Genomic DNA, 26,609 nt, shown 5'->3' with positions numbered 1-26,609 from the left:
ACAAATTGTGGTTTGCAATTTGTGTAGCTTTTTCCGACTTTTCTTTGTAGTGTAGACACAGCCTAAGTCTACACCGTCTCTTTACTGCACTGAGACTTTCTGGCTAAGGGGTGTGAAAAAACAATACCTGCCCCACCGGACTGCAGCAAGTTACAGCGCTGCAAAGAGCCAGTGTAAACCAGCCTATAGCTATGCTCGCCGTGCGGTTTGCTACTCCTAACACAAAGGTGGTTTGCATAGAGCCCTGGGAGAGTTTCTTCCAGTGCTCCTGACATGACCATGGCTGTCCTTTATGCTTTAAAGCATAGACAGTCAGAGGAGTTCCTGTTCCTCACTCACTAAACTCTTGCTGACTCTTCTCCCCCTGCAGAGTGTTCTCAACACCATGTGTGGCTATGGGACCCAGAACCTGAGATCATGGCAAGCAGAGAGCCTGATATACACTGAGGGCTGCTTGGAAAAGATTGTTGGCTGGGGACAGAAAAATCTGCTGCTTGTTGCAGGGCTAGCAACAGGACTTTTTTTCTTGGAGGTAACTGAGGCTGTAACCACATTAAGGCTCTGTCTTCCAGTGAGCATGCTCAGTACACTCTAGGCAGTGAATGTGACACAGAGAGGGGCTGATTCTCCCCCTCATGTTTGGGGAACCCTGGGGAATGTTGGGGGGGTGCATTTGCTCCCCTCAGACACCTCCCTGCATACAGGCTTATACTGAATACAAGCTAAACTGATATCAAGCATGTTGATGCAAGATACTTTACTGTATATAAGTGCATCTATATTAGGAGTTTTCACTGATTTAATTAAATTGATTTTTAAATCCGTTTGGTTAAATCAGTGCATTTTTTTAGTATAAACAAAGCCAAGAATCTGATTGGCTAGCTTTGTGGATGATAACCACTCCCCTCCTGCTTAAGTTTTCAAACCTGGGTAGCTAATGTTAACAACTGTTATCCTGTACGGTAACCAGAGGTGAAAGTAAGATAAAAATTCTTACCGTACTGTTCTATTGCAACCCTGGCCCCTGCCAGCTCTTTGCTGACTTTTGCTGCAGTTCTGACAGCTCTTGTTGGAGTGGAGCACCAGAGTGCATCCGCTTACTTTCAACTTTGACAGTAACGTAGTGACAAATGAACAATAATGCGTAGGCAGCTAAACAAATAGCCTGATATTCATAGGTGCTGAGCTCCTGCAGCTCCCATGAAAGTCAGTAGGACACAGATCTTGACACTAGAACCTTGAGTTTTGTAGAGGGTAAACAACCGGATTTTGTGGTCCCTTCCCTGGCATTTCTTCTGCGTCTAAGACCTCAGAGATGTTGCTTTCAGGTATCACTAAATCCAGCCCTAGTGACCTCCATTTCTCTTCCAGATTCTCGTGTTTTACCTAGCCAAGATGCTCATTTACCAGATTGACTTTATCATACAGAAACAGAGAAGCACAAGGAGGAAAGACCCCGAGAAATAAGTCTGTTGCTCCCAACAAGAGCCCAGTATAGTCTCAGTTGCCACTGGCTGTGGGGAAGGAACAAACTGAGCTGAGGAAACACTGAATATCCTGTGCCTCAGGTGAATCAACAGACACTGGAAAGCATTTTCTGTGCACAGGAGGCAGAGGCAACTGTTGCTTGGAAAGACTCTTTGCTATCTGGTGGGATTGGCTGATGGGTTTCTCCCTCTTCTCCCTCACTATTTGATTATCCTGAACATTTGTACAAAACCAAGATCTTTCTTTTCTGAGATTCCTGATGCTTATTCATCTGTGATCAGAGTCTTTTGATTGCTTTAGTGGTCACTCTGGAGGACAGAATTACAATAGAAAAGAAACTTGACAAATTGGAGAATTGGTTGGAAATCAACAAGATGAAATTCAGTAAAGATGAGTGCAAAGCATTACACTTAGGAAGCAAAAAGCATTGGCATAACTACAAAATTGAGAATAACTGCCTAGATGTTAGTGCTACTGGCTTATGACTATGAATATGCATAACTTGAAGATGCTTATGCAAAATGCATCCTATAATGTATCAATCTTAAAGTTACAATCTGCTGAATCTGTATATCCCATTTTTGTGCATATATCACTCTTGTATGTGAAGTTAGAAATATGAAGTGTGAATCTAGTTTTAATTCTGAATGCACTATTGTGGGCCATTAAGGATACTTTAGGATCTTAATTACTCGATACTCAATCAACCAACCTGTGAATAGTCTTGTTTGTTCTGTAAGCCTAGACTGTGGCTGGTCTTAGAAAGACATATGGCCAGGCCACCTGATGCTGAAACCCATTTTGGATTTTGTATCCACTCGAGGTGAGAAAAGTTTGAACTGAGCACAAAGAATTCCCACCTTGGGCAAAATGGATATGGCAGGGGAGGAAACCAAATAATAGAGGCAGTTGTCAGATGCCAGGAGACATGCTCCCCTTTACCACCTAAGATGCCTGCTGGAAAAATTTATGACTGAACAGGAGGAAAGATCCGGCCCAAGCTAGGACACTGCCTAGCTTGTGAAATATGTTTAGAAAAACTATTTAGGGTAAGAATTTGCATGTAACAAGTTTCTTAGTAGATTAGGATTAGCTGGTGTTTTTGTTTATTTTAATTTAGCAATTTACTTTAATCTGTTTTCACTTGCAACCACTTAAATCCTACTTTTTGTAGTTCATAAAAAGTTTGTTTATTATCAAGCACAGTGTAAACTGGGGAGGGGGCAAGCAACTGATGTACATATCTCTCTTCCATTGATAATGGAAACGGACCTTATAAACTATCTGGCTACGTCTAGACTACATCCCTTTTTCGTAAAAGGGATGTAAATTAGACATATTGCAATTGCTAATGAAGCGGGGATTTAAATCTCCCCCGCTTCATTAGCATAAAAATGGCTGCCGCTTCTTTTTGGCACGGAGCTTTGCCGGAAAAAAGCGCCAGCCTAGACGCTGATCTTGCGGAAAATAAAGCCTTTTCCGAAAGATCCCTTATCCCTTATTTCATAGAGGGATAAGGGATCTTTCGGGAAAGGCTTTATTTTCCGCAAGATCAGCGTCTAGACTGGCGCTTTTTTCCGGCAAAGCTCCGTGCCAAAAAGAAGCGGCAGCCATTTTTATGCTAATGAAGCGGGGGAGATTTAAATCCCCGCTTCATTAGCAATTGCGATATGTCTAATTTACATCCCTTTTACGAAAAAGGGATGTAGTCTAGACGTAGCCTCTCTGTGTAAAACTTGGATTCAGGGTGTGAGGGATAGGAGGAGTGCTGGCCTCAGTGACCAAAGGGTTAAACTCAGGTAGCTAAGCGTGTTGGCAGAGAACCAGAAGAATTAATGGGATACAATGCTGAAATTTAAATTGTAAATATACACCTGCTACCCTTCTTTGTGTGAGTTTTTTTTAAATCAGAAGCTGAAGGAACAGGATGATTTAACTCTAGGCAGGACTACTATGCCGCCAAGGAATTTGGGGCATGGAAATGGACTGGACCGTGAAGGGATTGTGAGTAAATAGGGGGATTGTGAGTAAATATTTATTCGTGATCATGTTATTTTCTTTGTGTTGTTTGGTTAAGCTTCTCTGTGTGAATTCCATGTGCCTTCCCTCCCCCATTCACCATATATAAACTGCAGCCCAGAGAGACTATGAGTACATTTATACTGTAACACTATTTTGAAATAACTAGCGCTATTCCGAAATAACTTAGTCCGTGTCTACACAGCAGGCAGTTTTTTCAAAATAGTGTCAAAATACTGTCAAGGAGCTGGGTGGATGGAAGTGATAAAGGGAAACAAAACTGACAGATAGTCAAGGAAGTATTAGAAGGGGTGCCCAGAGATGGCATCCCACCACCGGGTGTAATCCAAAGACCTACCTCATGATGAGGAGCCCTCTGCACCCCAAAGAAGGCCACAGAAACCCTTTCATCCCGCAACCCCATTCTCTAGCAATCCACTTTGCTCCAATGACAAGCCAGCTGAGCAATGTTTTAAATTTAATGAGCTAGGCCAACTGCTCCCAGAGCATGAACAGAGTGTAGTTCATTACACCAGGGTTACCCCAAGAGTCCTCAGGCCCAGATGACTCCCAGCTACCCCCAGAGAGAAGGGAAACTGTGAGTGTGGGCATGGAGAGACACTGGAACACAGATGTTCGCAATCCACCAATCCCTAGTGGACCCTGAACTCATTGACCCAGAGGCCTAAGTCATGGTTTAACCCTTCAAGGCAGACTCTTTTGTCCTGTCTACAGCCAAGTTGCCTGTTATGTACAAGGGCTGGTCAGGAATTTGGACTTTTGCAGTTTATGATGCTGGTGGAAGAGGACTCAGCCAACCATGTGAAACAAGCTAAAAAGGTGGGGGCCTGCAAGAGACCTTAAAAATGCCTCACCTGCATAGGCTTACAAAAACTCCCCAGAATCACAGAGCTGGGCCCTGAGAGTTAGGCTGCTACCACCAAGTGAATTAAAAACCTGAAAGCCAGGAAGAAACACTTCTCCCCAAAGGTACCCCAAGCTCTTTTACCACAAGAGAGCTTGAAAAAAGAAAAAAAACAAAAACACACACAGGAAACAAGCTGCAGTCTCTGACAGCTGACCTTCAGTCTAGGCAGGCACACACACAGACCTCCTGTTACCTTGCAGGCCACAAGAATCAAATCATCACTTTTTAAAAAGGTACTTTTATGAATAAAACAAAAGATATACTTGATAATGCATACTTGGTTGCTAGGTGTTACAAAGCAACCGAGAAAAGAACAGATTAAAACACAAATAGATGTAGACTTTCTAGGCTGCAGTTTAGATATGGTGAATGGGGGAGGGTAGGCACATGGAATTCACACAGAGAAGCTTAACCAAACAACAATGCAAAAAAAAAAATAACCTGATAGTGACAAAATATACATTTCCCCCCAGTTTACTCACAATCCCTTCATGGTCCAGTCCATTTGCATGCCCCGAATTCCTTGAAGGCATGGTAGTCCTGCCCGGAGTTAAATCATCCTGTTTAGCTTCTAGTTTAAAAAACTCACACAAAGAGAAAGGGCAGCAGGTGTATATTTACCATTTAAATGTCAGCATTGTATCCCATTTATTTATCTGGCTCTGCCAACACCCTTAACTACCTGACTTCAACCCTCTGGTCAGCGAGTGCTGGCCGTATCCTCCTCTCCATCACACGGGGTAAAATAGATTTCTCTGGGGTTTTGGTTCCTTTTGGGGGATGTGCTGAGCCCTTGTAGGTAAACCTTCATGGAGCTGAACTAGTTCAGCGTCTGTGTTGGTCTGCAAGAGGGTGGTAATCCCAACACTGTGGAAATGAGTCACATTTACTCCGAGTCTCTTTGCTGCTAACTCCAGCTGGTGAGAGTTTATCAGCAGGGCATTTTCCTCTTCATTGTACCCCATGTACTGTAGATGTGCAATTCGGGATGAGCAAGGCCAGTTCTCTCTCAGTCTGACAAGTATGTGAACAAGCATATTCCATTCTGCATAGTATAATCTAAACTGTATGAGTCATCTTGTGTCCCTGGAGTTCTGCTATCAAATCACTTTCCAAAATAAAATCATTCTTTCCCCCTCCGGGTATTGTGGACACTGCATGGTTGGTTACAATATTAAATGTTTCTTGTCAGCTTCCCCCATGTGCTGTGTTTGTACTCACTGTATCATAGAGATCAAAGGCCATCGCACATTTGTTACTAATGACGGGGAATATTTTTAATTGAGACCTTTTAATAGTTCACCCTATTATACTTAGACAAAAGGCTAGAGCAGACAGAACTCAGGTGCATTCCCCCTGTGTAATCTAAACTAGTTCTGAACAGATCGAAAGAATGCCTGTACTGTGCCTTGTCCAGATTCATTCTAATACCGTTGCTACCAATGGAACCACTACCCATTGCTGGAATATGGCGACAAGAATTTCTAGCACAGACAAGGCCACTGAGCAAAAGGGCCTCAAATGTACATTCTTGACTAAGAGCACACTAGAGTCTGGCACTTTTAGGATACCCAGGGAATTCTCCTAAGTGACAAACACTGGTTGCTGTAGAGATGGCTGCCCTCTTGGGATGCAGCCAAGCCCCTGTGTTGCAAGGAGACAGTTTAACAGCTATCAGCACAGACTCAGAGCTTTAGATTTTCCTAATTTTTTCATTTAAACAGCTGAGGATTTTACTGGGTCCTGTTTAAAAGTGAAGGAACAAAGCCCACAATGGCCTGTTCTCGGGAGCAACATGAGAAGTCTTGATGAGGAAGGTTCCAAGTATGCGACTCGCTTATTAGAGCCACTTGCCAGGTCTCGTTTCTGCCACTTGTTTGAAATATTCTTCTGTAAAGAGCAATGTCCTCTCCAAGGGAGAAGTCAGAGAGTGAAAACACCAGCATAAGCCTCAGCTGCCTCAGCCCGGACACATGTCGAGAGTTTCTCCAGGGTAAAATGGTCTCTTTGCCCTTCCAGCCATCCAGTCTGGTCCGAATCTTCATCAGCTCAGCTTCCTCAGGTAAGTAAGCTGTGATGTGCTGGAAACGACAAATGCTTTTGTCAGCCTGGGTATGCAGCTGGTGTCTGAGAGAGTAAGATTCTGGCACTAATGGTATTGCCAGTACAGACAGGGTCAGCCTGCAACACATTGTATTGTGCAAAGAGCCAAGAGATGCTGGGTGGTGCACAAGGCTGACTTTCAAGTGACTGTAGGGAGGCTACATGCAATGGGTCCCCTGAATTTGGTTCATTGTAGAGAGGAGAACATTACATGGAACAACGTGTGTGTATGTGCTTGCACATGAGAGCATGGGTGGGAGTGTGAATGCTTGAACACATGAAGAGTGGATATGCATGAATGTGTGTGAAAGGCAGGGCTGTGGGGGTATATCTACACCACAGAGTTTTGTCAGAAAAATGGCCATTTTTCCGACAAAACTTGAGGAACGTCCACACTGCAATTGTGTTCTTCAGCAAGAAAATCGAAAGAACAGAGGGGTTTTTCCGGCATTGGTAATCCTCATTCTATGAAGAAGAAGGCTTTTTCCGGAAGAGCTCTTTTGCAAAAAGGCATGTGTGGACAGGGAAGAAGGAGTTCTTTTGGAAGAAGAGGAAAGAGGAAAAAGCACAGGTGTCCTGGTGGCCATTCCATCCATAGCAATCACAGTTTACATGCGAGAGAGTGTCCATTCAGTCTGGACACTCTCTTTCGAAAAAGCAGATTGCTTTTTCGATGCATGTCAGGGCAGTGTGTGTGTGTGTGTACGTGTGTTACCGAGAAAAGGTTTAATGTCTGTGACTTTACCGCTAGGACCGGGGTCCCATCGCGGAGGGCAGCCAACAGGCTGACAGACGCCCTGAGTTTATAGGAAGAGTTTATTACATCTCAGATTTTAGCTGCTAGGATACAGGATCCTTTTACAGCAGTCAGTCTAGGGAAGACTGAGAGATGCCCCATAGGATCTGTCACCTGGGAGTGACACGATCCAAATGCCCAAGCTCCTCCTATACCTGTCCCTTATGACCGGCTGAAGTTCTTTTAAATTGTGCTTGGTTCTGTTACAGCAACTGAAGGAGTCAGGTTAAAAACTTAAGCAGTTACAGGTTTATTAAAGAAGCTTATAAATCATATGGTTACAATGGCTATTGCTCTATTTCTTAACTGCTAGCAAATATAGATCTTAAAAATGGTTACAAAGAAAATAAAGATGAAAATAGAAATAATGGTACCAAGTGACAGCTTAATCTTTAAAGAGCTCTAAGTCTATGGCTGTGTCTACACTGGCCACCTATTATGGAATAGGCATGCTAATGTAGAACTTTGGAAGAGGCAAATGCACGGGGGATTTAAATATCCCCCGCGGCATTTGCATTTTCATGGCTGCCGCTTTTTTCCGGCTTGGAGATAAGCCGGAGAAAAGCGTCCAGACTGGCGCGATCCTCCGGAATAAAGCCCTATTCCGGAGGATCTCTTATTCCTACTTGCGGCCATGAAAATGCAAATGCCGCGGGGGATATTTAAATCCCCCGCGCATTTGCCTCTTCCAAAGTTCTACATTTGCATCCCTATTCCGTAATAGAGGCCAATGTAGACGTAGCCTATGTGTACACTTAAGACAAAGGACCACATCCAGGTACAATTTTTACCTCTTTCTGTGCCTCTCAACTCCAGCGGGTCAAGCCAGGGCCGGTCCCTCAATTCCTAGGAAAGACGAATATGAGGTGGGCGTCCCTGTGGAACCTTGGGAGGTCAAACACCTAACCCCACCAGTAGATAGATGGTAGATTGACACTCAGAGTAAATGTGCTGCTGGACCCATCTTTATACCCCTGAGGGCCCGTATCGTCTTTCTTATCTTAAGATGCCAAATTGTACTGTTCCGTTTTGTGGCGCCAGTTCTTACAAGCAAGTTTCAACTTAATTTACACTTGCAAGAGTGATAACTAAATTGTGAGTACTAGACATTTTTTTACTGGGCGAGAGATTCCTCCCCCCGTGGACAGCTGTGTGTTCGTATAAATATGGGTTTTAGTCAAGGGCACTCCTCAGCAGCCTCTTGGTCAGCAATTGGCATATCTCTGTTTACAGCCATTCATGGTCACAGCATCCTGCATATCCTGAGCCTCCTGCTCCAAGGTTTTTACTGCTCTGTGTGCCCTGCATGCTATAGGCAAGCAAAAATGGATGTTACAGGGGGGTTCCTGTCTGGCTACAATGCACTTTTGCAGTGTAGACACGCTTTTTCAGAAGAAGTTTTTGCAGAAGATCTCTTCCAAAAATAGCTTAATCTGAAAGACATCTGTAGTCTAAATGTAGCTTGAATGTGCAGTGTATTGTGTGGGGTAAGGGATTCATATGTGGTTGTGACTGTTCCTATCTTTCTCCTATTTGCTCTTTGGTTTTCAGTTGGACCTAATCAGGCTGCTATGTTTGGATTCCAAGATGCTACACCTGTTTGCTTCTCCCTTGGTCAAAGTAAATTGCAGCACAGTCTCTTTCTTTGGCTGTTATGGTACCCCTCCTAGGCACAGGGTTTTGTTTGTTAACCTTTCATAGAAATGGTACTTCATGGCCCCAGGACTAGAGCTCAATTCCCAGAGGGTATGTCTACACTACAGCGTTATTTTGAAATATCTTATTTTGAAATAGTTAATTCAAAATAAGTTATTTCAAAATAACGCATCTACATACAAAATGCATTTCGAAATAGCGTTACACTGAGTGGACGCTGAATCACATTTAAGGACAGCCAGAACCAGGTACGGCAGGGCATTAGGTCAGGAGGTACTTTGTGTGGCTGCTGCCTGAGGCTATCTAAGGCCTGTGCTTAAAGGGACCTCCCCCCCATGACAGCCGGTTCTCAGCTTTCCTTGCTTGCTTGCCTACCTCGATGAGGGACAGCAAAGCATTTTGTCTCTGCGTATTCTGGTTGCCCTCACTCGGGACACCACAGCACTCTGCAACATGGAGCCGGAGCTGCTCCTGGGCACTCTGGTGCTTCTCTTGGACGCGTTACTGTGAGCCTGGCTGCACTTTCTGCAGACTGCAATCCGGGAGGTCCATTGGGGAGCTGTCAGTATCCAGGAGGCCCTGCGGGAGAGCTTCCATCCTGAGGAGCACTAAAAGCCTCCCTGGTTTTCCCCACTGGGGGCTTGTGCCTCATTCCTCCCTCACGTCCTTCCACTTACCCCTTCCTAGCCCCCCCTTCCTGATGTCAAATAAAATACACGTATTTTCCTGAACACAAACTCTCTTTATTTAACAAAACTGGGGGGGGGGGGAATGAAACTCTGGTGAAACTGGGGAAAAGAGGTGGGAGAGGAGAGAAGAGAGGGTGGGAGAGGGGAGGGGGAAACCTGGGAGGAGGGAGCTGGAAGGGGGAAGCAAGGGGAAGAAGGGGGAGGGGAAGCTCAGGGCTCAGGGTTGGGGGTCTCATCGGACCAACTTGATTGTCATGCAAAGCTGCTCCTGGGTTCACATGTGGCCTTTGGTGGCCGGGCTGGCAGCTATCCTGCCACAGACGGCCGCGTTCCTCCATCTCGTGCAGAGATCATGGACACTGGGGGCATCCCTCCCAAACCTGAATAAGGTCCATGATCTCCACCCTGGACCAGGAAGGTGCCCGCCTTCTCTGGGCCCTGGCAGGCTCCTGGGAGCTGGCAGACTGCTCCTGGGGAGCGGTGGAGGGCTGGCTGCCAGTGGCTTGCTGGCTCATGTTTTGGGGCCACTGGGTCAGGGGCAGTGACTGCTGGCTCTGGGCTGGCAGGCTTGGAGCTGGCACAGGCACTGTGGCCAGAGTCTACCCCTTTAAGGGCTCCGGGAGAGGGGAGGGAGAGGAGTGTTCTTGGTTGAGGCTGGAGTGGCCACCAGGGCACCCTGGGAAGGCTGGAGACCCCCTATTTCGATATAAGTGTCTACACAGCACTTATTTTGAAATAGCTCTTTCGAATTTGGCGTTATTCCTCGTGGAATGAGGTTTACCACATTCAAAATAAGTGCTCCGCTATTTCGAATTAATTTCGAAATAGCGGTTTGGCTGTGTCGATGCTAGGAAAGTTATTTCGAAATAACTTTGCTGTGTAGACATACCCAGACTCTCCAGTAGCTTATACACAACCTTTCTCAGGCTCCAACTGTTTGCACACTCTTGTTTACAATTTTCCCATACAGAGACAAGACAGTGGAAACAGAAGGACACTCTGGCTTTGCAAGGGTATACAAAAACAAGCACTTCTACTTTAGCTAGCTTAAGAAATACGTAGACAAAAGAACAATACAACCGGATGCATTTCTCTACCTCCTCTCCCTGCCACTTTTGGTGCTATTCCCCTCTCTTGTGCATGGCTTATCCCCTGAAACATGAAATCTACATTTCCTTTGAGGCCGGTTCCCTCCTCTTTAATTGGTTCTGCAGTTAAAAGCACCCTGAGCTATGAAAGCATGCCCCTATGTGCCTCTCTCCTTCCCAAGCTTCCATTATGCTGAGACGCTATGTCTAGACTACATCCCTCTTTCGAAAGAGGGATGTAAATTAGACAGATCGAAATTGCAAATGAAGCCGGTATTTGAATTTCCCGCGCTTCATTTGCATAATGGCGGCTGCGCAGTCTTTTGAAAACGGGTATTTCAAAAGTGAAATCGCTGTCTAGATGCGTTTTTTTTTCAAAATCCTCGTCAAAAAAATGAGGAGTACAGGAGCTTTCGAAAAAGAGTTCTAGACACATCTAGACAGCAGTTTCACTTTCAAAAGACCTGTTTTCAAAAGAACGCGGGGCTGCCATTATGCAAATGAAGCATGGGAAATTCAAATCCCGGCTTCATTTGCAATTTCAATCTGTCTAATTTACATACCTCTTTTGAAAGAGGGATGTAATTTAGACATGTCCTGAGTCTCCCCTCTCAAGACCTCTAAATTTTAAGACACAGCACTAATATCTGGCCTTTTTGTTCTCTTGGTTAGGGATTGTCCACCCTCTAGAACCCATCCTACTGCACAGCAGTCAGAGAAAATTGGTTTAACTCAGGCGTTGTCCTAATGGGAGCCATCTAGGTTTAACAACTCTCCATTGTCCCTAGTTTGGGAGATATGCAGCACAGTCCCTGACAGCAGGTGACTTACTCTACATACACTTACTGTTAGGGACTTACCAAATTCTCTGCCATGAAAAACGCATCACAGACTGTAAAATCTGATGTCTCATCATGAAATCTGCATTTGTGTGTTTTACTGTATAATTTCATGGGGGAGATCAATATTTCTCAAACTGAGGGTTCTGGCCTAAAAGACAGTTGTGGTGGAGGTGCAAGGTTAGAGGGGGATGCAGTATTGTCACCCTCACATCTGTGCTACTTTCAGAGTCACCAGCAGCAATGCAGAAGGATGGCAATACCATACCATGATGCCCTTTCTTCTGCACTGCGGTCTTCGGAGGTGGGTGGCCGGAGACTGGTGGCTGCTTTCTGAGGGCCCAGCTCTGCAGGCAGCTGCACAGAAGTAAGGCTATCAATACCATATGATGTCATAATTATTTCTGCACTGCTGCTGCTGACAGCAGCTCTGCCTTCTGAGGTGGGATCCCAACTGGCAGCCACCATTCTCCAGCTGTTCCACTCTGAAGGCAACGCTGCCACCTGCAGTAGCGCAGAAGGGTAGCAGTACCATAACCCCCTTACAATAACCTTGCAACCTGCCCTCCTCAACTCCTTTCTGGATCAGGAGGCGCACCTCTGCAATTACACCAGGACATTTCAGATTTTAGCAACTGAAATAACATTCCCAAATTTTAAAATCTTGACTGAATTTGACCAAAATGGAGCACGAATTTAGTAGGATCTACTTTATGCATGTCATTGTAGCCATGTCGGTCCAAGAAAATATGTAATCTTACCTACTTTATCCAAATAGACTGAGTAACTCAATGACACAGTAATTTAATTAAATCAACTAGTATTTATAAGTTGTACATAGATTTCCCTAAACATCACATCCTTGTTCCTTTTCACTTTCTCTCTTGCTTGGGTTCATTCTGTGGATATGATGCCATTACAAAGAGCTGCACTGACAGTTCTGGAGAGCCCTCGTTTCACAGCAGGGGCATCAGCCACAGAAGTTTCACAAATATAGCTCTGCCCCATGGGCATGGCTCTTTGCTGTGGCTTTTCTAGAGAGGTGGCCAACAGAGGGGCTGATCAGTCCCAGATGTGAGTGGGATTTGACAACCATTCTAGTACAGGTAGGGGAGGGAATACATACAACTAGATTACTAACTTTTGTTGTGGTGCTTCACAAATCCTTCATGTGTTTATTTTCTCTGAAGCAACTGGCATTGGCCCCTGACAGAAAACAGGATACTGAACTAGATGGACCTTTGGTCTGACCCAGTATGGCCGTTCTTATGTTCTTCTTTGCAGACATGGCTACAGAAAGAGAGATCCTGCTTGAGGCAGCATACCCTGAAATCCAGGCCTTCTGTCAGAAGCACAGCTTAATGTTTGAGGTAAACTATTTTACTTTTTAGTTTAGTTTAGTATGAATTCTTAGTGGTTACTTGACTATTCTATAGTCCCTGGGGGAGGAGCTGGCAGCCAGTGCAATCTGGTCCCACTTCTGGGGAGCCTCCACCACAGCAGCGTGGGGTGCCAAGCAAGAGCCAGTCTGTGAGGTGAGCCAGTTTAAAAACCAACTCCCCGTGCAGAATGGCTGCCTGCCTGGGCTCTCTGTCCACAGACAGGAGCTGCTGCCTTTTCCGAAAGATCCCTTCTTTCTTATTTTAAGAGGAATAAGGGATCTTTCGGAAAAGGCTTTATTTTCCGAAAGATCCGCGTCTAGACTGGTGCTTTTTTCCGGCAAAGCTCCGAACCGGGAAAAGCGGCAGCCATGTTTATGCAAATGAAGCAGGGGGGATTTAAATCCCCGCTTCGTTTGCAATTGCGATGTGTCTAATTTGCATCCCTTTTACAGAAAAGGGATGCAGTCTAGACACAGCCAGTGAGTGCAGAAAAGGGGCATTGCACACAGGAGGAAGCTCTGGCAAGGGGATGGGGCACTCTAGTTCACCCATCTTATTATTTAGACTTTTAGCATTTGTGTACAAGCACTTTAAAAACTTGTCTCTGTTTATTTGTCTGCCCTTTTCTAGTGTGTCAGATTATTTTTATGTGAATGTTTCTCATCTGATCTGGCCCATACTTTATCCTCTTCCATTCTCTCTTCCTGACTAAAACCTAGAGAATCGCTATTAAAAGACTCTCTTTTAAGAGAAGTCTCTGTCCGATCCACATGCTCCTCTGCACCAATCGGCTTTCCCCCATCTCTTAGTTTAAAAACTGCAACCTTTTTAATATTAAGTGTCAGCAGTCTGGATCCACTTTGGTTTAGGTGGTTGTCCATTCTTCCTGTATAAGCTCCCCCTATCCCAAAGGTTTCCCCAATTCCTTATAAATCTAACTCCCTCCTCTCTACACCATCATCTCTTCCACACATTGAGACTCTGAAGCTCTGCCTGCCCAGCTGGCCCTGAGCGTGGAACTGGAAGCATTTCTGAGAATGCCACCATAGAGGCAGCAGTATATAAATATTGTAAGAAACATCCCTCAGATTAACAAGTTTCCTCGACTGGAACAAAACTGTATGAGTCACATGCCAAGTTGCTGTGCCTATGGTTCAAATTCCCAAATTTGCGCTTCTTTATGGGTATCCCTGGCAAGAAATTACATGCTTCTATACCTCTCCCAAGTTTCTAGTCATTACATCACATGGGCCTGGTTGATTTCAGCTTTATGAAATTAAAGCAATGGGGCAGCTTTGTCCTTCCATATCACTGCCATTTTCTGATGATGTGAATTATTCTCTTTGTGCTCGCTGTGAAGCTTGTGCTTTTTTGCTGTTCTGCAGGTAATTGACTTGAGATGGGGTGTTTGTGACGTTATAGACATTGATCACATGAGCACACAACTCTGTCTGGAGGAGATTAAATCCTGCCAGGAACTGTCAGTGGGTCCCAGTTTTATCGTAAGTACAAAAGGTGCATACTTAGACCCCACTATCAAGGAAGATATATGGGGTTGGCCATACATCCATAACTTACTGAGCTCATGTGGAAGTGCAGGAGTATTTTAGCAACACAGAGTATGGCTACACTTTTGGGGGGGGCGGGGTTTGAAGAAGGTATGCAAATTGTGCTTGCATTTGCATATCTTCTTCTGTTTTTTTTTCTGGAAGAGGATTTTCCGATATTTGGCCCATCTACACAGGGCTAAATGTCGGAAAAACCCCTCTTTTGGAAGCCCCCTTATTCCTCGTAAAATGAGGTGTACAGGGGGCTTTCGAAAGAGAGTTTATTTCTTACATTTGGCCCCATGTAGACAGGCCAAATATTGGAAAATCCTCTTCCGGAAAAAAAAAAGAAAGAAGATATGCAAATGCGAGCACAATTTGCATACCTTCTTCGAACCCTCCCCCTTCTCCCAGTGTAGCCATACCCACAGAGAGATGATCAGGGTGCTTGTCATTACTTGGGGGGAAAAGGCTTCAGAAGTCTTTCACCAGGTGGGGTTTGCTCCCAAAGGTACATACATGGCACATGTCAAGGCCAGCTCTGAAGACGTGGGCTGTTTTGGGGAGCAGAACTACAGCATTGGAGATAATGGGCTGTAGGGAAGAGGACTGCATTAGCCAGAGCTAGGAGTCAGACAGAGGGGGATGGACATGCCATCGATCACTTCAAGAGCTCTCTCCCCTGCACAGCACCTCAGACTCTGGGGGTACGTCTACACTTGCTCCCTAGTTCGAAATAGGGATGCAAATGTAGGTGACAGAAATTGCTAATGAAGTGGGGATTTAAATATCTCGTGCTTCATTAACATGATCTCGCCGGCACGTTACTCCGCTCAACAGCTGTTTCTAAAGTGAAAGTGCGCACCGGGACGCGTTAGTTTGAACCAAACCCCTTAGTTCAAACTAACATTGCTCCTCAAAAAATAAGGACAGAACAGAGAGACGTGCACTAGCAAGATCCCCATCCTGGTAAGGGCATGGCCCTGGGGAGGACCCTGCTCTGGTGAGACCTGCAGGCAAGTAAATAAGTCATTAGGCAGTTGTGTGAGGTGCATCTGATTTCCCAAAGAGTCTCCTGTCTTCAAAGCCAGCCAGGTCTCAGAGAGAGTCAATTAGAACCTCAGCACGAGGTTACTGTGTGTGCCCTAGAGGAGCGTGCTCAGTGCTCTGCTCTGACAGTTCAGACGCTCCCTTTCGCTGCTCTATGTTGTACTCTACGGATGCCCCTAGTGACAATCAGGTAATTTCATAACCGAGCAGCCATGTCCAGACTGCTTCCCGCTATGGGTCTGGCTCCCCAGTCCTCAGCCTGAGGCCCAATCCATCGGTCAGAGTCTTAGGCACAGTCCAGCTCTCAGGGCCACAGCTCCCAGTTCCCCAGCTCCCAGGCACAAGCCTCGTGCTGCTCTCAGGGCCTCAGGCCTTCATTTCTGCTTACCTCGGAGAATGGGGTTCCCCCATTTGCCTGCAGATAATGTTGCTGGTGAGCATGATGTTTTTTTCTGGTTTCTCCACTGCAGGGGCTGCTTGGAAATCACTATGGACACAGACCCATCCCCCGTCTTATTGAAGAGGAGGAGTTTGAGGCCCTGATTGCACAGCTGACAGGGGACCCCACTGCCACACATCTCCTGACATTTTGGTACTGGAAGGATGAGAACGCCATTCCTTCCATGTATGTCCTGCAGCCAATTACTGACCACCTGCCCCACAGCCACCCTGCTGCCAACCAGGCTCAGCACCAGGAGAATGTGGAGGTCTGGAGGAGCATGGAGAAAGACTTGGCCTCGGCACTGCGCCTGGCAGCCTGGAAAGCAGAGAAGCAGGGACTCATCAGCCATGAGCAAAGGCATCGCTATAACAAATCAGGTGAGCCCCAAACTGAGACAATGGCCATGGCCAAGCAGGACGCTCCCCCTGCACCCTGGCTTTGCCTTCTTTCAAGAGAAGATGGGCCTTTAACTTCATTTTGAGTCACCATTAGGTTGTGGTGAGGGTGGGGGGCAATGTGCTAGCTCGCTAGCTGCTCTTAAGGTGCAGTGTGAGTGGCCAGGAGTGTGCTGGGCTGCTTTAGGGTCCGGCTTCTCCTTTGCTCTTTGTAGGACATGAATGTTCTTCACCTCTCCCTACTTTTGTAGAGACAGAGTGGGAGATTGAACACAGCCTCCTCAATACCCAAGAGACTGATGTGGCTGCTTCCATATTCCTCAGAGAGGTTGAGGGCCTTGACAAACACTTGCTGGAAGAGACAAGCACACAGCCGGTGGATACAGAGGAAAACGGCAGCCTGGACAATGAAGCCCAACAGCTTCTCCGCAGCCTCAAGGCAAAAATTGCAAGCCATTACCCCCAGCACCTCAAAGTGCACACAGTCCCACGGAATGTATACCCTGGGAATCCCCAAAACAAGGGGTATACCAAGTACCTGAATGAGCTGTGTGAACAATTCATTACTGCCACCAATCACCAGATCCTGGAAAGTCTCCGATACCGAGGGAAAGGCAGCGAGGAGCCAGAGGGGTTTTTGCAGGAGTTGAGCCACCACATGAAGCTGTGCTTGGAGAGCTGCAGAGTGTTCTGTGGGAGGCAGGACTTACTGGATAACATTTTACAAAGCATCAGACAGAGTGATGAGCAGGTCCACACACCCCTCACTCTCTATGGGCTTCCAGGCTGTGGAAAGACAGCCCTGATGTGTAAACTGTCTGAGCAAGTGCGGACTCTCCTGGGGCAGGAGACTGTAGTGGTAATTCGCCAGTTGGGGACATCCCAGCTTAGCTCTGCAATTCATAGCTTACTAAGGGACATTTGTTTCCAGGTGTGTTTAGCATTTGGCTTGCCACCTCTTCCTGTCCAGGCTACACAGGCTTGCAGTGATTTAATCCTGTTTTTCCATAACCTCCTGCTCGCTGTCTCTCACTTTGGTAGGCAGTCACTGGTGTTGTTCTTTGACTCTGTGGACCAGCTAAGCCCTACTGACGGTGCCCACAGACTCTGCTGGCTGCCTAAAGACTGTCCCCCAAAGGTTCACATCGTTATCTCCACGTCCCCAGCAGAGCATGGGATTCTGGAAACTCTCCAAGAGACCATGTCTGCGCCCGAGGCCTACTTTGAAGTGGGTCCATTATCCAGAGAGGAAGGTGGGAAGATGTTGGAGGTGCTGCTGGCATCAGTGAGACGGAAGCTAAGCCCAGCTCAGCAGACTGTTCTCCAGCACAGCTTCCCTCAGGGTGGGCATGCCCTGCTATTGAAGATAGTCTTCAATGAGGCCAGGAGATGGGCATCCTACACTCTGCCCTCAGCACTGACAATTGCTACCACAGCCCAGGAAGCCATGCACCATCTGTGCAGACGGCTGGAAAAGCTGCATGGCATGGTCTTGGTGGCACATATGCTGGGCTATATTGCCTCCTCACGGTAAGTGCTACCATTCCTTCTCTGGGAGCATTCTGCACCATCTGACTGCTCCTTTGTGCGGGGAAATCTCAATAACTAAACAAAAGCTCTAAGCTTCTTCAGCTTGTGAATGTGCATTTGGTAAGCACAAGCTTCTTTCTCTCACTTGCCATGATGGCTCTATCTGGCCTCTGGTGTCCAGTGCTCCTCTCAGCTAAGACTGCCTTGCCCAGAGATGGAGTCCCTGTGAACAGCAGCTTGGTGGATTTCCTGGTGGGATGGTTGTTTGGAGCCAGCTGGAGAATGGAGATATGCTGAGAGAGGTGAAAATACACTGCTCACTCTGCTAATGCACACAGTGGGAAGGAGAGGGCTAATGTCTCCCACTGTCATTTCCCAAATCAGGAATGGGCTATCAGATGCAGAGCTGAAGGATATCTTGTCCCTGGATGACGAAGTTCTCTCTGAGATTTACCAGCACTGCTCTCCTCCATGTAAAACCATCCTGCGCTTTCCTCCTCTGCTGTGGGCACGACTGCGCCGTGACATTGGAGAGTGCTTGGCAGAGAGGCAGGCAGACGGCTTTACACTTCTTGGCCTTGCTCACAGGTACTGCAGGGACACAGGATGCGGAAACATAAACACCTGCGTGAGGGATGTCCCCTTGCTGGCTGTGTGGGGTTCCAGCTTAGGATCCCTGTCTCAGCTCTACTGTCCATTCCCATCAGCGCTGAGGCTCATGGGAACCCTGCTCCCTTGATCCCTATCTCAGTGTCTCTGCTATTTCTTTCCTCTCTCAGACAGTTCACTGAAGTGGTAAAGAATCGTTATCTACTGGCCCAAGACCAAACCAAGCGTCACTTGCTCCTAGCAGATTTCTTCAGGGGGACTTGGAGCTGGGGCGTGAAGAAGCCTCTTACGCTACCACTTCTTGGCAAATCTCTGAATGCTGACAGGAAGGTGAGACACCTCAGCAAGCATTCTTGGTACTTCAGTGTTTCCTCTAATATTTTCCATCCATGTGTGGAATAAATTTATGTACATCACCAGTAGAAACAAAAATCCTAGCTGTGGGTGCTCTGGTAATCAGCTGGGCAGTATCAGAATCTCTCCTGAGCAGCTGCACAAGTGCCCAGCTTTCCGGGAACACTGCTCCCACGGTCTGGAACAAAGGGCCTGCACTCTCCCACTGCAGGGCAGGCGGTGGGACCAGTGAGTACTGAGATTTAGGACAGAATATTGGTGGGTGGCTTTTGTTTTATCTACACCCCTTTGTCTATCATTGATAACCCCACTTAACAGGGAATAGGCCTGTATCAGCTTTCCTGATGGCTCTGCTATGCCCCTGGTGCAGTATTGCTGCAAGTGGCATGTCACTCAGGCTGTGGCATGGAAGTCACACCATGACTTGTGTGACAAAGTCAGGCCAGGGAGCTGCTGCAGAGAGGGGAAAAGGCAGCCCCAAAAGGGAAAAACCCTGTGGCTGTGTCTAGACTGGCATGATTTTCCACAAATGCTTTTAATGGAAACATTTTTCCGTTAAAAGCATTTGCGGAAAAGAGCATCTAGATTGGCATGGACGCTTTTCCGCAAAAGCACTTTTTGCGGAAAAGCGTCCGTGCAAATCTAGACGCGCTTTTGAGCAAGAAAGCCCCGATTGCCATTTTCACCATCGGGGCTTTTTTGTGCAAAACAGTTTTTAACTGTCTACAAAGGGCTTTTGCCTGAACGGGAACATCAAAGCATTTGTGCAAGAAGCACTGATTTTGGACAGTAGAACGTCAGTGTTTTTGTGCAAAATCAAGCAGCCGGTGTAGACAACTGGCAAGTTTTTGCGCAAAAGCAAGTGCTTTTGCGGAAAAACTTGCCAGTTTAGATGCAGCCTGTGAGAGAAGCAGAGAATTGCAGCCCAATTAGATGCAGCTGGGAGGGAGCTGGCTCAGGCTAATTGGGGCCGGCTGACTTCTTTGCTGTCTGTCTAAAGGCCTTTAAAAGCCTCAGCAGGCGAAAGGAAGGTGGTGGAAAGGCAGAGAGGAAGAAACTGGAGAGAACAATTTTGACCAGCATTAGGTAAAGGCAGCTAAGGAGGGAGCCTGTGGGCACCTGGCCTGGGCTCCCTACCGTTGAGACCTGCTGCAAAACCCCTAACTTGGGGGGCTAAGGGGAGGAGGCCTACCCAGTGGTGGCTTGGGGAAGAAGGGCCCTTGCCACACTTGATACAGCACTGAAGCATTTTTAAAATTAATCTGCTACGTGTATCTCATCTGGGTACTGCCTCATCATCTTCTGCTTTTCCCTTTCTCAGGTAGCACCTCAGCCACTCTGGTTCTCTGGTACCACTGCAAATCGGAGGAAGCTGAGTGAACTGCCTTTTCACTTACTCAATGCTGGGAGAATTGAGGAGCTAAAGCAAGATGTACTCGGTAAGGGCCAGGGACAAAGTGCGACAGGGAACATGCTTCATTCCTGCAGCTGCATGCAAGGGAGGTGCAGGATCACAATTCATGTTACATTTCTCTACTGAAAGCACTGGGACCTGACAACTGCATCAACAGTCAAACTGAGAGGGAAACCTTTTAAACAGAAAAATACATTCTCCTCACAAGCTGTTACTCCCACACATTTCAGAGTCCCCATCATTTGCACTCCAATCATGAGGAGAAATAAAAATCCATGCTCCTGCTCTTTCCTAGGCTCAGAAAGAAATAGGAGTGGTCTTGTGGCCTCTCCACCATCACAGGAGAAGAGTATTCTTTGCTCTGATGGTCAGTACTTTTTTCTGCAGGGAATATGAACTGGATCATCTGTAAAATTGTTGCCACTGGAATTCAGGGCATTGTCAATGACTTTGCTATGTGCAATGAACGTATTAACTGCCCAGAGCTGCATCTTGTGCAAGACACCCTTCTCCTTTTGAAACCAGCACTTGCTTATATAGATGGTGATATAGGTAAGTGCCAATTCTAGTCCATGTTTGGACTGCAGCTAGGCATGGGTAGATCCTCTCTGGGGCAGGGTTAGAACATTTGCTCCCTAGAGGAAGTTTCTTCCTGGGAAATTGCAATTAATATAGGTGACTTGTGGTAGCACTCAAGAATTGCACCCTCCCAGATGCCTGCTGAAATCTTAATTGTTAGATGGGGAGCCTTCTCATGCCCCCTCCTAGGTCTGCGGTCACCAGCCCAGCTATCGCGATTGACTGGTTGATGGGGAGGGAAGGCATGACCAATCAATTGTGAGGTGACCCAGCCTCCCTGTCATTCTCCCCCACTCCAAGGAGGAGCCCACACTGGCACTACCTCCTGTGAAAATGGAGGTAGTGCCAGCTTCCTGTGGTGTGGAGGGGAAGTCCCCTAGCTGTACACCAGAGCTGGCATATCAGGAAGCATGTGGGCTCCTCTTCCCCTCCCCCAAATAGCCAGTGTGTGCCCTGAAATACCAGGGGCTTCCTTCCCCCTGCTGCCTTCCTGTGTGGGGGGAGTAGGAGTCCGGGGATCACACCAGCTCCAACTTCTCAGGAAGCACATACTCTTCCTCTGCTCCCCACAGTAGCATGCCCTTCCTATGTGCTTCCTGAGAAGTTGGAGCTGGTGTGATCCCGGGACTCCTACTCCCCCTGCATGCATGCAAGCAGGAAGCATGGGGAAAGAAGTCCCCGGTGACGTGACAGACCCAGCTTTTCAGGAAGCGTGCTGGCTGTTTGGGGAGGAGGGGAACAGTGCACGTGCTTCCTGGACCTGGCACACAGCTGTCAGACCCCCAGGTACTGGTGGAGCTGTTCCTGTCCCCCTCCCTCACCCAGACCCCCACAAGTACCCTGGCTAGACTCCCACCTATACACTGCCCAGGCCCCCACCAGCACCCTGATCCTGCCCCCACCCAGGGCCCTACCAGCACCCTGCTCCTGTCCCCTGCCAGCCCCCCCCCCACCAACACCCAGCCCAGACACCCACCAGCACCCAGCCTCTCCCTCCTGGTCAGATACCTACCCCCAGCTTACTCCTGGACCTTGTTTTCCACACAGATTCTGCATCCCATCCCTCTCCCACTCACCGGCAGCCTTGTCCCGCACATTGGATCCCTCATTTTTTGGCCCCAACTCAGAGTGTAGAGGGGCCCATAAATTCTACTATCCCTGCAACCCCAGAAGAGTTAATCTGGTCTTAGGCCTTGAACCTCAGTCCTACCTAACCTCCCCCTGGGGGACTTGGGTGCCAGGGGAGGGAGGTGTCTCAGTTGGGGCCACATCAGTGAGGCTTGGAGGGGTTTTTTTTTCATCTCACTTGTGTGGTCCCTGATTCCCCCCCGGCCCCCCTGTGGGTCAGTGATCCTGACCCAAAACAGGTTCCCCGCCTCTCCCATAAATAGACAATTCTGAAATATTTGTGTTGGAAATAATATTTTATTTAAAAATAAAGCCTGGCCAACTAGCCCCCAGTTGTGGCCAAGCCCCCATCTGGCATCATTACACCCCTGTATTCCCATACACCTCAACCTTGAGCCCATCATACACCTTAGCCCCCTGTCCTAAGCCTCTCACATCCCCAGTTTTCTGCCACACTACTGCACCATCCACATGCTGCAAATCTGTGTCCTGAGCTCATCATACTCACAGCCCCCCTGCCCTGAGCCCTTCATATACCCCAACCTGAACTCCTGCACCCTCACATCCACAAGCCTGTGGCTTGCTCAACTCCCCAACCCTCCACCTGACCCCAACACTCTCCTGAAGCCCCCTCCTTGAGCCAGCAGCCCCTTCTCTACCTCCTCCTGCACTCAAATTCCCTCCCAGAGCATGCACCTTTTACCCCTTCCCACACCCAAATCCCTCATTCCCATCCCAGAGCCCACATTTCTGATCTCAACCCAGTGAGAGTGAGTAAGAGCTGGGGCCAGCAAGTGATGGAGAGAAGGGAATGGAGAGGGTGGGGCCTCAAGAAATGGGTGGGGGTTTTGTAGAAGGATGGGGTAGATGCTGGCTTTCCCTGACATTTAAAAAGGTGATCTTGGGTGTAGAAAGGTTGGATACCACTGCTCTAGATAGTCTTCCGTGCACCCACTGCCTCCACAGGCACCAGTTTCCTATAGGCATCTCTGGATCTCTGTGGAAGAACCTGCAATTTTCTTTTTTGGAAAGTTTTTATAGCTTTCACCAACAGGCATTTTGTTTATTAGAACAGAGTAATTCGCCCCAAATCCAAAGGGTCCTTCCTTCACACTCCCTTCACTATCAGCATTGACTAGCCACTTGGAACCCCTGTTACCATTAAAGAGAGAGAATCACAATTCCCGTCGCCCCCTGCAATGGAAATTCTCCAATACCCAGTTAAATCTGTCCAAGTTTTTATACTGCATCCATCCCTGAAATATCTGAGTACCTAACCAAAGAAGGGTAAACTCACATGAGATTATTATAAACTGGTAGTCTATGCACTTTATTCCATCCTGAATGACTGCAGTGGCCTCTCACAGACATGCTCGGAGCCTTTTTAAAATTACTTTTATCTTTCCCTCTTAGGAGTGAGTATTATATACACTGAGGTGCTGGCCAGACTGTATGATTTCATGCTTCCCTATCCTGACCTAATTGGAAAGCTGTGCCAGCAGTGTATGAGCTGGCTCAATGCCTGTCCCCATCCTGTTCTTATCCCGCTGTGTGGATTCCTCCAGCCACCTGGTGGGCTTCTTAAGATGACACTCACTGGATTTCTAAAAGGTAAGGCCTTTGCTCAGGGCAAGGGAGTGGACAGAAATCTGTCCCCTTAAGGAGACCAGAAGCATAGGAGATGGTCCATCGTCTGAGGCACACTTTGTCCCACAGTATCTCTGACATTTGCTATGTGCAGAAGCTTCAGGAGGTAGTCGAGTGGTGAGAGTGGGTTTACTTTACAGATTTGTGATTCTGTGACTCATCTGGCAGCAGAATGGTGCCTATTACTAACACCAGACCTCAGAAAGGGAGCCTGGAAGGTGCTGCAAGCAACTCTGACTGGCATTAGAATTCAAACTAACCTGTAAGATAACACATGATTTTGGATGTGTGGTCCCTGACCTGTTTCTGAGTATAAGGACCAGTGATGGCCTCGTTCCCCAGGAAGGGCACTAACAGTGTTGTAAATCCTGGATACTGTTCCTCCTTCTATAGGCAGAGGTGAATATTGCGCCACATAGGGCATTCAACTAAGGTCTTCTTTGCAGCACATTACAGTATGCGAGGCTTACTGATATTAGTTTAGTTGTTTCTAGTTATTAATAGGGATGTAAGTGACTAGTTGACTATCCAATAGCTTATTGGATAGTCGATTAATCCCTTGACTAGTCACTTCCCCACGCCCCGTCAGAGAGCAGGGGAGGGAGCAGGAACTGGTGCTCAGGGAGCTGGCTTAAACACTGGTTCCACCCAGCACTGTCTTTGCAGGGGGAAGGAAGTAGCAGGGACCAGGCGCGAGCTAGGAATCAGCTGATTTTTTTGCTCATGCCCAGTCCCAGATGCCTTTGCTTTTTAAATGTATTAAGAGCCTGCTGGGTCCTGCCACTGCTCTCCAGCCTATTTACATTTAAGGTTGGTGTGCAGTAGGGGGGAACTGGCATGAGCGGGTAATCAGCTGGCCTGGATTGTGCCGTGTCTTCCCTGCTGCGCTTTAGCCTTTTAAATGTATTAAGAGCCTGCCAGTTCTTAGTGCATTTAAAAGACTGGTACGCAGCACTGGGTTGGAGCGGGGGGCAGGGCCAGGAGCTAACCCCACTGCAGCTCCCCCACTTATCGATTAGTTGATTAAACTAAATTTAACATTCCTAATTATTAATTCCATGTAATAATTTCTGAATAACTGACACAGTCCAGTAATGCACCAGCTCGCTCAAGTCTTGAAGGTTAGCCTAGGCACACATCTGCTTCCAGGAAGTGCGGATGAGGGGGAGGGGCACAAGGAATCAGAGGAGCCAAGGTGAGGCAGGGAGACACCTGAGGAAAGGGGCAAATGGGGTGGGGGGTCAGTAGGGGCAGGGCAGGGGGGCGTGTTGGTGGGAGCAGAGCAGGTGATGTCTCAGATCTGGGAGGAGAGTGCTAAGGGAGAACGGGGGGAGGGCTGAGGTCGGGGAAAATAAATTGCTGAGGGATATTTCAGGGGAGGTTTTGCCATGGACCCAGATCACGTGTGTTTGGGGGGGTGGGGGGGTCAAAGATCATGTGACAATTACATTAGCCTGGTGACAAGGTGCACATGGCCCATTCCCATGGACTGGGGGACGAGAAGCAATGGGCTTAAATTGCAGCAAGGGAGGTTTAGGTTGGACATTAGGGAAAACTTCCTAACTATGAGGTTCAACTTCCTAACTATGGTTAAGCACTGGAATAAATTGCCTAGGGAGGTTGGGGAATCTCCCTCACTGGAGATATTTAAGAGCAGGTTAGATAAACATCTACCAAGGATGATCTAAACAGTTCTTGGTTCTGCCATGAGGGCAGAGAACTGGACTCGATGACTTCTCAAGGTCCCTTTCAGTTCTAGTGTTCTATGATTTCTCTCCAAGATGAAGATTATAAAGCTCATAGTTTATTTGCCTAGTAAACTATGTGTTTACATAATTTTGCATGATGTTTACAAGACAATGAATGGTCTTGTAGAAGCAGAATTTTACTAGACTAATGTGTATATATAATGCACTAATGTATATATAATGGAATGAGGCAGTTTCTGTATTTCCTCTGCCTGTTAAACATAGGAATTATGAGTCCATCTGCTGATTTCACCTTTCATGTTGAAGTTAGCACCAGTTCCATTTGACTGTTTTCTGTTTTTACTGCACCAGTGCAGTGGTATTCACAAATAATCAAACACAGACCTTAGGGAAAATGGTGTCCTGGGCAAACTTGCATTTTGGCACACGCCCCACTATGTCTGGCCCCCATGGGCTCCCTGGGCTTCCCCCTGCTGCCTCTCTGAGGGTTTAATTTATATGAAAGAGATGCTAGAAGCTGGAGCTCAGCCCTGACACAAATTAAGCACTGGCAGGGTGGCCTGTTACTGGCAAATGCTGGCTGAGCGTTCAGCTCTGAAGGTAATGCCACGGCCAGCAGCAGCAGAGAAGGAAGGGATGGCAATGCATATGGTGTGTTGCCACCCTTCTGTGCTGCTGCTGTGACTGGTGGTGCTTGATGTTTAGCATGTGGTTCAAAGTGGGCTTCATGCTGTCACATAGGAGGTAGCATCTTGCCATGGCACTCCTGCAGCCCCTTGGCCACTCCTGTCCCATGGTGCCATTTCAGATTTGCTGGTGGCGAGGAGATGGGAAACTTGAACAGCAACTGTCTTTAGGCACTGGAAAACTCTTATGATTTTTGCAGATGACTTAAGAAATAGAGCACTTGTTATATAAAGACTACACACACACACACACACACACACACACACACACACCCTTCAATTAAAAACACATTTAAAATGTGTATGTAAATTTAGAATGGTCAGAAGATAATACAGCAAGATATTATCACTCCAAAGCTTTAGGCTTTGTCTACACTAGCAGCTGGAAGGCAGCACTTCAAGGGTGCGTCTACACATCAGAGCTTAACTGGAAATAAGCTACGTAAATTGAGCTATGTCATATGTAGCTTATTTTGAAATTGGGAGCATTTACACAGCACTTATTTCGAAATAGCGCACTCTTCCTCCGAC

General features: G+C 47.2%; 1 protein-coding gene and 1 long non-coding RNA gene across 3 annotated transcripts in view; one reads left to right on the top strand and one right to left on the bottom strand.

Moving 5' to 3' along the window:
• Positions 1–26,609, bottom strand: part of LOC106731982 (uncharacterized) — a 102,982-nt gene that overhangs the window by 48,455 nt on the left and 27,918 nt on the right. The gene's annotated exons all lie outside the window — the stretch shown is intronic.
• Positions 1–26,609, top strand: part of NWD1 (NACHT and WD repeat domain containing 1) — a 46,019-nt gene that overhangs the window by 5,569 nt on the left and 13,841 nt on the right. The window contains exons 2-11 of the mRNA XM_075903380.1: positions 6,352–6,497; positions 12,891–12,976; positions 14,374–14,490; positions 16,056–16,404; positions 16,674–17,952; positions 18,337–18,540; positions 18,732–18,891; positions 20,237–20,354; positions 20,717–20,881; positions 23,450–23,647. Of these exons, the coding sequence (XP_075759495.1) occupies positions 6,434–6,497; positions 12,891–12,976; positions 14,374–14,490; positions 16,056–16,404; positions 16,674–17,952; positions 18,337–18,540; positions 18,732–18,891; positions 20,237–20,354; positions 20,717–20,881; positions 23,450–23,647 (2,740 nt within the window). The 5' untranslated portion in view covers positions 6,352–6,433. The remainder of the gene's footprint in view (positions 1–6,351; positions 6,498–12,890; positions 12,977–14,373; positions 14,491–16,055; positions 16,405–16,673; positions 17,953–18,336; positions 18,541–18,731; positions 18,892–20,236; positions 20,355–20,716; positions 20,882–23,449; positions 23,648–26,609) is intronic.

Source organism: Pelodiscus sinensis, chromosome 19 (genome assembly GCF_049634645.1).
Source record: "Pelodiscus sinensis isolate JC-2024 chromosome 19, ASM4963464v1, whole genome shotgun sequence".
Classification (NCBI taxonomy): Eukaryota; Metazoa; Chordata; order Testudines; family Trionychidae; genus Pelodiscus; species Pelodiscus sinensis.
Note: the sequence above shows the minus strand (reverse complement) of the source record. Positions and strands in the feature narration are given on the sequence as shown.